Consider the following 13,031-nt stretch of genomic DNA (forward strand, 5'->3'; position numbering starts at 1 on the left):
AAAATATTTTGATCTCAAAGCATTTGTTATAATTTGCGTTTAATATATCGCAAAAAGAGAATCAAAATTCCATAAATAATATCTCTATCCTAATTTTAGTCTTATAAAGTCTAGATTTCAATCTAGATAGCTCCCTAAAATATATTTATTTTAAAGAAAGCCCATCTTTGACTCGGAATCAATAGCAAAATCCTTAAGAGAAAGTCAAAATTATTTGATCCATGGTCCAAACTTTTTTTGAGTGTGTATATTATTTATTGTCTTGTATTTATTTCTTTTTTTCCTAATTGTAATTTTAAAATAAATCACAATTTATAGAAAATTAATTATCTTCATTTGAAAATTTCTCTTCGACAACCAATCACGTACTAAAGCGAGATTATTATCCAGCCATGCAATGTTATTTTTGACGGTCTCCAGAGCACGAACACGAGCCGCAGTACCAGCACCAGCATCAGGATATTTATTAAAGAAATATGTCATTTCTTCATATTTAGTTTCGGTGTAGAAACGTCCGGTTATCGATGGAATCATGTTACCCAAATAACGTTCATTCAAACCAAAACGTTCGACCAAATCCTCCCAATGTTCACGAACATATTCCCAGACAAGAGGTTCACCGACAGGATTGGCGGCAATATATTGCAAGCAAGTGAAGTAATCTTGACCGCGTACATAGTCGGGATTCCAGGCCAGTTGAATGTATCTGAGAATGAAAGAAACAAAAGGATACGCATTCTTAAAAAACCGTGAATCCAGAGTTATGCCAATTGCGGAATAAGAGAGGGAAAAGGATGCAACAAAATGAATTCTATACTCGTGTAATTGAGAATGCCCCCTTAAACGAAAGCGATGCACAATATCCACTATAACTTTAAAACAACCCTATTTATCTATACAGTAAAAATCAAATTTTGTCACCACACTTACCTGCTTAAAATCCATGGTACCTGAACAGCAGACAAGCCATACATCAACTTAGACTTCTCACTGGCATCCTCTTCGGTCACAAATAATTCCCACATTTGATTCCAATTCTTCTCATCGCCCGAATCAAACATACCGTAGTAGTAAATTGTTTCACGTACATCAGGATGAGGGCGTACACTTGGATTTTCCAACCATTTTGTGAATTCCTCCGAAGCTTTAGTCAAGCAGGCGGGTAAGCCCAAAGAACAAGCAGCACTCAATATAGTGACACGCAAATGGCTACAAAATAAAATCGGAAAGTTTAGAAAATGTTGTGGAATATTTTTTTTTTTACTTTGAAGACATACTTTTGCAAATGATCACTGCCTACAGTCCAACCAACTGATTCGTATATGGGTGCAATCAAATCACGGGAATAGCTATTGTAGTCGACAAAAGCATCGGTAAACATTAGGGTACGTTTGAGTGAAGTCAATTTGGATGCAGCTACACTCCAAGGAACATATTGGTCTTCTTTGCTTAGGTATTTAGTCATATCCAAGGCAAGATCATATTCAATTTGTGTAGCATCGGCCAAGGAGAAGGCATCGTTGAGTAGGCAAGCACGATCGCCAATCGAAAAGATCTAAACACAGAACAAATTTTAAACATAAAAACTGGACACGAAAAATTTCGACTTTTTCGAAATGGGATCAGTATAGATAGAGAAATCATAATTCTATTCTGTTGTCTACATTATTATAAAAGAAACATTGCGAATCGAAAATTTCGAAAAATGAAACTTATCTCCTCAAATAGAGCCGTTGGAATAGAAACCCACACAGGATTTTATTTTGGCGGACCAAGTGTTAATTTGTAATTTTACTCGGCTTAACTAATATAGTTTTCAACAACAGGGAATCGGGCCTAAATATTGCCCCCTCATCAGTTTTCATCACAGATTTAGAAAAGATATTCCATAAAATGGTTCATCTTCATATTGATTGATCATCCAATTTTATTACTTGTGTATTTCCAAGTATTTTTTTTTTATTTGGAAGACCATGACCGGTCTCTTGGTTTTGATTTTCGAAATCCTGATCATATTGCAATTTACAAGCTGGTAAAACAAAATTTTGTATTTTTTTATTTTAAAATTATTCTACAGCAGAGCCTATTTTTTCATAAAAACTTTTCAAAAATTTATTGAGGATTCTTCTAAGGAATTTTAGTTTAAATTGGTGATTTTTGGGGACGAAAGCGTCCAAATTTGGGGACAAGAACCAGAAAAATACTGCCAACACTGGTTATGAGTTCTGAAAATATTCCTTACTAATGAGTAATTGCAGCGAGTTATGAGATTTATCGTGAAAATTGTGGGAATAATCTTGTAAGGAGCGATGGCTCACATGTCTTACAATACCAATACCACCATAAAAGGGACACGAAAGTATAATTTCGGAAAAGTGGATGACCCAGAGAAGGAATATGATCACCTCAAACATGTTTTAAGAGCAAAATGTTATTTTTGGGTGGTGACCATGTAACATGGTTTTTGCAACCATGTTATTTTCTCGGAAATCATGTATCTGATTTCGGCAAGCAGGTTATATTTGACGAGAAAATAACATTTTAGTGACAAACATGTTACATGGTCACCATACAAAAATAACATTTTGCTCTTGAAACATGGTTGAGGTGATCATATTCCTTCTCTGCGTGTACTTACAGTACCAATTCTGACTATTTTTTAGCTTTTTACCACTTTTAACTAAGGCTCTTTTTAAGGCGTGTAAAATATAAGTTTATCAATACAACAATGTAAATGTCCAACTTTTGGAGACAAATGCCAGATGTTAGCCACACCATAATTTATCTTCGACGACATAATCGATGGTGTATCCCAGCAAAAAAATTTGGAAGTACTTCTAAAGGCACAACTTTAAAAGCGCTTCCAAAAATGTCCTTCCAGAGATGTTCTTTATTTTAACTACCCAGGAAGTTCTTTTATTCAATTTTTTATAACTCGCTTTTTTCATACTTTTAAAGGGCAATTTTAATATTTTTTGTTTCAAATATGTTAAAAACAGGGTAAGGATTAATAAAATGACATAAATTATTTAAATTTTGTCGAAAAAAGTTCTAAATTCAATCTAGAAAAATTGCGACATTTTGACAGACAGGCGATTGCACTAAAAATCATAAAAAATTATAAAAATTATTTATTTGTCAAAATACCACAAAATTTTTTAATTCACATCCAAAACACTGAATTCGGATCACATCTAAAAAAGTGGTGCATATTCAGTTAAACGGCTGTTGAAATGGTGGACATCCGTCCTATGACAAGCCCATGTTAAATTCATCGCTTCTGCGCCAATTTTGCACCACTTCCAGATCCAAAAAGAACATTTTCACTACTTTTTTGGTGACGCTTTTTTGCTGGGATCTTATGCGGACTATAAGTTTACCTGGACGACAGTGCTTGTGTCGAACATATCCCAGATGTTGGCCATATTATAAGTTAAGTCTGACAGCATAATCGATACTGCTGCTGATTGGCCACACTCTAAGATTATTTATATATGTTTATCCATAAGAAATGTCTGTGTGTGTAAATCTTATAGCGTGGACAACCCTAAGAATTGTCAGCTATAAGTAAAAAATCGATAGAGTTGTAATCAATCATATTTGTATGGCTTCCTATACAGAAAAAATTTCACAAATTTTTCCAACTATAAGGTTTTAAAGGGTGATACGGTCAAAATTTGGTTAATATAAACTTGACGTATTTCCTTCAATTTTGCATTTAAAAACCCTGAACACCCCTCATTTTGAAGGTGTGTGTGTGTAGAATGTTGCTCCTATTTTGATTTTGCAATTCACTCTTCAGTTGTCAAAATGCCGTCCAAGCAAGAAGAGAAGCGTATCAAAATTTTGCTCGCGCATCGCGAAAATTCGAGCTACTCGCAAGCAAAGCTGGCAAAATCGCTAAAAGTTGCCAAATCAAATGTTTGTCGACAGCCAGGAAGTCTGGATCGGGGGGAAATCGAAAGCCGCTGAGACGACAAAGAGAGTTGCCGGTAGTTTCAAGCGAAACCTTAACCTCTCTCTCCGAGATGCAGCAAATAAGCTGGGTGTATCGTTTACAACCGTGCATCGAGCCAAAAAACGAGCCGGACTATCGACTTACAAGAAGGTAGTGACTCCAAATCGCTATGATAAATAAAATACGACGGCCAAAGCGCGATCCCGGAGGCTGTACACGACGATGCTGACGAAGTTTGACTGCGTGGTAATGGACGACGAAACCTACGTCAAAGCCGACTACAAGCAGCTTCCGGGACAGGAGTTTTATACGGCAAAAGGAAGGGGAAAGGTAGCAGATATTTTCAAGCACATAAAACTGTCAAAGTTCGCAAAGAAATATCTGGTTTGGCAAGCCATCTGTACCTGTGGCTTGAAAAGCAGCATTTTCATAGTTTCCGGGACTGTCAACCAAGAAATTTACGTGAAAGAGTGTTTGAATAAACGTCTGCTGCCTTTCCTGAAGAAACACGGTTGTTCCGTACTGTTTTGGCCGGATTTGGCATCTTTCCATTACGGTAAAAAGGCCATGGAGTGGTACGCCGCCAACAACGTGCAGGTGGTTCCCAAGGACAAGAACCCTCCCAACACGCCAGAGCTCCGCCCAATTGAGAAATACTGGGCTATTGTCAAGCGGAACCTAAAGAATACCAAAAAAACTGCTAAGGACGAGCAGCAGTTCAAGGCAAACTGGCTTTCTGTGGCGAAGAAGGTGGCTGTACAAAATCTGATGGCAGGTGTCAAGCGTGAGACCCGGCAATTTGGATTTGGAAAAGCGAAAGCCTAACTGAATATTTTTCCTGAATTTTATACTAATTGAACTTGAAAAAGAAATTTAATTTGATTTTTTAAATAAACGATTTCACCGATGTACACGCGTTTTCCCTTGACCAAATTTTGACCGTATCACCCTTTAGTATTTAAAAATATATGTATACAATTAGAAAATTAATTGCATCAATTAGTTGATGTTAGTTCTTTCAAAAATCAATTGGGTCAATTAATTTTGTGATCGGAGGTCTCTTATAGTTGTGATGACAGATCTATCAAAATATCACACATCAGACAATCGGCCACAGTCTCTATAGCCAAAGAGTGTATCATACAACAACCGTATCACGTCTACTATAATATTCTCCATAAAATTGATTTATGAGCCATTACCCTTATAACTTACATTTGGATTTTCGATGAGTTTATCAGCCAAATTTTCCCACATACTAATGGGATAATTAACACGATAGTAACCAATCTGATCAAAGTTAAATTTAATCCATTCCACAGCACTGGGCAAAGTAATGGTAACTGCAAATAAACGCCAAGAAAATAATAAAAGATAAGAATTTATGACCATAGCGAACTTCAAAGGGAACCTACGGTCATTTTGGTCATAGTAAAACCATTCACGTTGAACCTCATCGCTGGCACTAGTCTTATAGGTAATTGGTATGGACCATTTGTAACTATGATGGATCAAATAGAGTAATGCATGAGAAATACAATTTCAATGTGAAAGTATTTAGATGATACTTACTCGAAAGGTGAATCATTATAGGTACCTTCATAATCTTGGGGATTGGAGAAGAAACGTTTTTGTGTCAATTTATATTGAGTGGCAGATAATTGTTGCACCTCAACCACTGGCAAACCCATTTGTTCTGTCCATGTACGCATAATGGCCTTAACATCAAAGCCCAAATTGAGTTTTTCGATTTCGGTTAGAAAATCGTCGGTAACAGCGTTCTTGTATTTGAATTCATTCAAATAATTGGTAACGGCATGTTGGAAATTTTCAGGTCCCAAAAAATCTTCTAACATACGAATAATCGAGGATCCTTTCGAATAGGTAATGGTATCGAAAATCTCAGTGATTTGATCTGGATTGGCTACAGTTTGAATAATGGGATGAGAACCCAAAGTGGCATCCAATGATAAAACTCCATGTAAAGTTCCGGTAATGAATTGATCTCTCTAAGGAATGAAATTAAAAGATTTCTTTTATTTGTTGAAATAAAATTCAAAAGTTCTTACCATTTTCCATTCAGGATAGACTGCTTCAACACCCTTGTTTTCAATGTAACTAGCAAATCCTTCATTTAGCCATAAGTCATTCCACCACATCATGGTTACCAAATTACCAAACCACATATGAGCATATTCATGGGCAATGACACTAGCAATACGTTGCTTATTTGCTGTCGAACTTACAGCTTCATCATAGAGCAAAGATGTCTCACGATACGTTACCAAACCCCAATGTTCCATGGCACCAGAAACGAAATCGGGAATAGCAGCCATATCTGCAAAAGGAAAAGGTCACAGATGAAGATTTTATAATGCCGAAATGTTCAAATTGGTATTGATACATGTCCTACCCTACACTGAAAAAAAATTACTTGGATTCAACTATTTTGACCTTCTGTCGCTTCTTTAAAATAAAGACATTTTTGGGAAACCTACCTTGTCTAGTATCAATAAAATTAATATTACACGCACAGAAAAAACATGTTTGGACATGGTTGCCACATTCATTTAATGCTTATTTAGAGCATGTAGTTGTCGCGAAAACCATGTATTTTGTCTTTGTGAAAAATGTATGCTGGCAATAAGCATTTAAATGGTTCTCGAATGCCGCAAACATGTTCTATCATTCAAATGATAGAATTTGAGACCATTACATGGTTGTGAAAATCATGTACCTGACCATTCAAATTTTTTGACTTATTTGCAGGGAAAAAAGTTTTTTATAGTTTAGAACCATTACATGATTCTAACCATTACATGGTCATAAAAACTAGAACCATTACATGGTCATAAAAACTATGTAAATTTTTTCGTGACCATTTAATTTTTCAACTTCGCGTCAGTCTTGTGTTGATTGTTGCTTGGAGTGGACGGTGGATACGGAATTAAAGTGTTTTGTGTTAATTTATATATTCATAAGTGACAAGTGGTTTTATGTGAGCATAAAAAAGGGAAGTGTAATTGAAAAACTGTACCTGTTTTTGTTCTGAATTTTCTATATTGCAAAATTTATTTTTATTTGCAGTTACATGACGTCTGCGTGTGCACGACGTAAATATGGAATGACTACGTCCAGTGTTGAAATTGCACCAAAATAGTGTAAAAATTTGTGATGTTTGCTTGCACTACATTATAAATACAAATAAACAAGGAATTAGTTTATAAAAATTAAATAAAGTTAATTTTGTGTGTTTCTTTTCTCAAGTGGCGTCCTTTTTTCGACGACGAAAAAAGTTTTTTTTTCATTAAAAAAAAAAAAAAAACATTTTAGGTGTTGACCATGTTCTTTTAACTGGAAGAAAAACATTTTTGACGAATACCATAACATTTTAAATCGTGACCATTGTCTTTTGATTCAAACAAAATTGTTTTTTTTATCAATGTAATAACATTTTAGATGAGGACAATTTTATTTTTTTACAACTATGTTCACTGAGCCAACATGGTAGCAGGTGAAAATGGTACATGGTCGCCGCAAAAATAGTTTCTATCATATTATTTTGCTCTTCGAATATGATCGTGTCAATTATGTTTCTTCTCTTCGTGTAAGATACAGATCTCATTTATCGAATTTTCATTCACTTTCGCGGTATACTAATAACGCTATTCACATATAAGCAAATGTCAGCTTTAAAATTAATTATAACGGATTTATAATTATAACAATTATAACTTCAAAATAAAAATCCTAAATCCTCAAAAAAGTCTTACCTTATATTTAAAGCGTTTTTATATTAAATCATAAGATTCAATATTTAATTTAAGGACGATTTCTTTAAATCAAAACTGTGGTTCTTTACTTTAAGGAAAATTTGGCATACGACTTTAATAAAGGGGCGCAAATTTCCAACATTTTATACCCTAAACTACATAGTGGTCAGGTATAATAACTTTGATCTGCCAAAAAAATGTGCCTACCAGAAATATTGACTTTAGACCCCATAAAATACATACCGATCGACTCAGCATTACCTCCTGAGTCGATCTAGCGCTTGGTGTCCGTCCGTCCATGTATTTGTTGTTCGCAGGTTTCCGGTCGCAATTTTGATAAAATGTTGTATGTGGCGTTTTTTTGGTATGAGGACGAACGCTATTGAATTTGGAAAAAATCGGATCAAATTTAGATGTAGCTCCCATATATATGTATCGCCCGATTTCGATAAATGGGTTCAGATTGCGTTCATTTACTAACCGATCGGCGTCAAATTTGCCACAAAGTAATCCAATAGACCACCCTTTAAGTGTGCCAAATTTCATCGAAATCGGTTCAGAATTAGATATATCCCATATATATTTGTATCGCCCGATTTTCACAAATGTTGGCCAAATCTAATTTTCTATACTTACTATATGTGCAAAAAATCATCGAAATCGGTTCAGATTTAGGTATAGCTCCCATATATATGTATCGCCCGATTTTCAGAAATTTGGTCATAAAACCCTTATTTATCAACCGATCTTACTCAAATCTATAGTACTGACTATATGTGCAAAATATTATCCAATTTTCAAAAAATTGCCCCTTATAACCTTATTTTTGACCGTAGTGGCCTCATTTATAAGCCGATTTTACTCAAATTTAGCACAAGGTAATCCCCTGTAATATCAACAAAACCTGCAAATATAATCTAAATCAGTTCAGATTTAGATATAGCTCCCATATATATGTGTCGCACATTTTTGAAAAAATTACCCCTTACAAATTTATTTCTGACCATAATATCATTATTTAGTACCCGATCTTACTCTAAGTTAGCACAAGGTAACCTTCTGTGGTATCAACCAAATCTGGGAAATATGATCGAAATTGGTTCAGATTTAGTTATTGCTCCCATATATATGCATCGATCGGTTTTCCCAAATTTGGCCATAATACCCCAGCAAAAAAAGCGTCGCCAAAAAAGTAATGAAAATGTTTTTTTTGGATCCGGAAGTGGTGCAAAATTGACGCAGAAGCGATGGATTTAACATGGGCTTGTCATAGGACGGAAGTTCTCCATTTTAATAGCCGTTGCACTGAATTTGCATCACTTCTTTAGGTGTGATCCGAATCAATGTTTTGGATGTAAATTAAAAAATTCTGTGATATTTTGTCAAATAAATAATTTTTATAATTTTTAATAGATTCTAACGCTAGTCGGAAACGTTTGACCTCAAATATTTTAAAAAATACACAATTTTTTCAGATTGGATTTAGCATTTTTGTCGACAAAATTTAAATGATTTGTACCATTTTATGAATTCTTTCTCTGTTTTTAACCTATTTGAAACAAAAAAAGTTAAAATTACCCATTAAAAGTATGAAAAAACCAAGTTATAAAAATTGAATTAAAAGAACTTCCTGGGTAGTTAAAATAAAGAACATTAAAGTTGTGCCTTTGGAAGAACTTCCAATTTTTGTTGCTTGGACTCTTATTTATTAACCAATGTTGTTCAATTTTCAAATGTATATGTATTAGCCGATATATTTAGACTTACATGTAGCTCTTACCATAAGCGTAGGAAGACCTCTGGGGAGGGGGCTTAGACCCCCCCAGAAAAATTTTAGCTCAACTCACAATTTTTTTGCTGGGAAAAGTGTGGAACTACTTTTAGTTGCTTTATTATAAATTAATTATCGAGTTATTTTGATGTCTAATTTTTTATTCAATTTTATGAAATAAAACATTAATTGAACCTATAAGTTCAGTCTATAAATTTTTAGCTAGGGGGCTATAGCCCCCCCCCCTAGGAAAATTGTCTAGCTACGCTAATGGCTCTTACATAAATCTTTTGGATTTATTACCACACTAATTGAGCGGTTTACTCTTTTTTAATAATGAGCTCAATATTAGTGGCATACTAACTCTGTAGGTTCAGAATCAACTATCTGTACTGTTCAGATTGTGATAAAACTCCCATAACCATGTGCCCCTTAATGTTCTTAAATGTAGAAAGACGGGTTCTCCCCAAACCTATACACTCAAAAAAAAGTGAACTCTCTAAATATTTCACTAAAGCCAATTTAACTTTATTTTAGTTCATAGAAATATTATGTTTGGTGAAAGTTTTCTTTACTCTAATACTTTTTTGTGTACGTTAGTTAAATTAACTAAACCCGAGGAAAAAATATACTCAAATGAAGCATAAAGATTAACTAAATTAGTGTCTTCCACAAAATAGTTCAGAATTTCTTTAAATTTGTAAATTTTACCAAAAATGCGTCCATCGTGAACTTCGTATGTCACTAAAGACATTCTTGCAATTTTTAACTCCAAGTCTTTTCTTCAAACTACAAAATTTTCTTTAACAAGTGAAAAATCTTAGTTATGTCTAATAAATTTTCTTGTATTTGTCGAAAAATATTTACTTATTTTTATGACATCGGCGCGATGTCAACGTTTGTAATACTGTTTAGTTAAAATTTTCTACAAATATTCAAAATTTTCTAAAATTAACCGAAAGTTTTCTTCCTGGTGGGTTCACTGTTTTTTCAGTGTACCATTGACACCCCACAAACAATGTTTATTAATTCAGTAAGGGTGGTTTAGGGTATGATATAGTCGGCCCCGCCCGACTTTCTGCTTTACTCACTTGTTTGTCCTAAATTTAATAATTTTTTATAAACTTTATTTTAATTAAAATTGCATTTTTTAAAGAAATTTGTTTTTAATATTTTGTAAATTGTGCATCCTAAATAATAGGTTGCGTAATCTTTTATATCACGTAAATAGTTTTTTCCGTGTAGTCATATCCTCTTAATCAAGTTGTCGAGATTTAGATTTTGAATTAAAAATATTGACTTCATATGAAAGATTATTTAACCTAACTTTTAGGACTACGCAATTTACACAATATTAAATACAATTTTTTAAAAATAAAGAAATTTTAATTAAATGACAGTTCCTAAACTTTGCTTTAACATTTTTTCATTAAATGACCGTTTGTCATTGTGAATTTTCTTAATGTAAAGGAAAACCTCTTTTGCTTTAAAGAAATAAACTCTAAATTAAGTTAGAAAGCTTCAAAAATAGGCTAATACATATTTTGATGATTTTTGACGGTTGGTTTAAAGATTTTGGTTTAAAACCGAATCTTTGGCTCGGAATCAATACCAAAGGTCAATACCAAAATCGATGTATGTAGTGGATATGCGAACATGACAATCGATTAGTTATTTTTCTACATACTTACCCAATTTAGGTAATGGATAAGGGATTTGGAAGTAATCGATATAATATTCGATAACTCCTTTGCCCACATCCACAGCAAAATCAACTTTATCCAACTGCTCGGGAGTAGCAAAGACACGCATATCGAACTCCTCACCAATACCCTTAGTATCGATTTTGACATCCTTACTCTTGAAATCGGAAACAATGAAACATGCCAAATAGGTACTCATGGGTACACTCTTGCTAAAATGAACTTCGGTGTGGGTATCTTGGAATTGTTCCTCCTGCAATGAGATAATAGAACAATCGATACTAATTAACAAAAACATATATCCCTATATAGATTAGGGTTCTTCAATTTCAAAGTTTCAGTAAATGGTGCAAATTTTCGTAAAATGATAAACTGAGTTGAAATAGTAATTACTTTTGAATTACATTTAATATTAATTTATATTCATTATCCAAATTACTTACAGCAATATCCATATTCGACAGAGCATGGTAACCACCGTCATTAGGATAAACCAAAGTAATTTCAAAGGTTGCCTTCAAAGCAGGTTCATCAAAACAGGGGAATGCCTGACGAGCATAGGTGGGTTCAAATTTCGATGTGGCAATCCATCTAAAAATATTAGAATTTAATTAAAATAAAAAGAAATCATGAAACAAATAATGTTAATGTAATAGAACCAACTTCTTACAGCACATCAAATACACAAAACATGCCTTTGGATGGCAACTTTAATCGAAGTATACTTGACAGTTCTATACATTTGGATGATGTTTTTCTTATAGTAGTTACTTTGAGTTACTTACTTCTTTGTTTGATCCGGTTTTGTGTACGATGATGAATAGAGACCAACAATTTTATCTGTCATACTGCCTTCAAATATTATACCCAATTGGAATTTTCGTGGTGCCGCAATAACCTCATTCATTTCTATGATCAAGAATTCTCGAACATTGTCCAATTCGTAATTCTTAACAAAGTTAGTACCACTACCCACGTTAGTCACATAGACATTGTTTATGTTTAGATACAAGGAGTGAAGGACAATTTTGTCCGTACTCTCGACACAATCTATGGAAATAACAACTTGGCCAGAGAAATTTCCAGTTTCAATATTGGGATGAAGATAGAGTTGATAATTCGTTGGCACCAAATTACCGGGTAAACGATAATCTATCTGTGAGATAAGATTAAGAAAGAATTATAAATTTTATACTTTATAAACTATATAAATGTTTTATTACTAGAATCGTAGAATGACGTTTTCATTAAATTGGAATGTACAATATTAAAAACAAACCCCATATTGACATAAAAATCACGCGGAAAGAAATTTTAGTCGACAATTTTATAATATATTGCTTCACCTGTTGTCAATTAATTTATATTCAAATAAAACCACAAACAATAATAAATAACCCGAGTTAATTCGCATCATCAATTGTTTCTAGATCTCCAATTTTCACTCATTGCACTGAAAAAAATTATGACCTACCATGAAAGTTTATGCAATCTAAATTTAATGACAATTTCTTTAAAATAAAGAAATTTAAAGAAAATTCATAATCTTTGCTTTAGAATTTTTTTCCTTATATATAGGACTTGAATCATTGAAACTTGCATCCCTCCTCTAAAGTCGTATGTCTTTGAAGTAAGGAAAAATTACCATAAAGTAAAGAAAACATACTTTGATTTAATGATAATACTCCTTTATTGTATTAACTAAGATATTGCATTTTGTGTGTTAAAGGTAAAAAGACTTCATACATAGGCCAAGACTTAATTTGAGGATTTTGCATTTTAGTTTAAATTATTTGAAATTAAGAAAAAAATTATTTGGAATTGTT

At 33.4% G+C, this 13,031-nt stretch overlaps 1 protein-coding gene across 1 annotated transcript in view; it reads right to left on the bottom strand.

Moving 5' to 3' along the window:
- LOC142236513 (uncharacterized) overlaps nt 1–13,031 on the bottom strand; it is a 34,229-nt gene that overhangs the window by 18,197 nt on the left and 3,001 nt on the right. The window contains exons 3-12 of the mRNA XM_075307740.1: nt 11,991–12,361; nt 11,649–11,796; nt 11,194–11,458; nt 6,028–6,296; nt 5,531–5,967; nt 5,374–5,459; nt 5,174–5,301; nt 1,278–1,555; nt 931–1,209; nt 316–706 (exon numbers count right to left, since the gene is read on the bottom strand). Of these exons, the coding sequence (XP_075163855.1) occupies nt 316–706; nt 931–1,209; nt 1,278–1,555; nt 5,174–5,301; nt 5,374–5,459; nt 5,531–5,967; nt 6,028–6,296; nt 11,194–11,458; nt 11,649–11,796; nt 11,991–12,361 (2,652 nt within the window). The remainder of the gene's footprint in view (nt 1–315; nt 707–930; nt 1,210–1,277; nt 1,556–5,173; nt 5,302–5,373; nt 5,460–5,530; nt 5,968–6,027; nt 6,297–11,193; nt 11,459–11,648; nt 11,797–11,990; nt 12,362–13,031) is intronic.

Source organism: Haematobia irritans, chromosome 1 (genome assembly GCF_050003625.1).
Source record: "Haematobia irritans isolate KBUSLIRL chromosome 1, ASM5000362v1, whole genome shotgun sequence".
Classification (NCBI taxonomy): Eukaryota; Metazoa; Arthropoda; class Insecta; order Diptera; family Muscidae; genus Haematobia; species Haematobia irritans.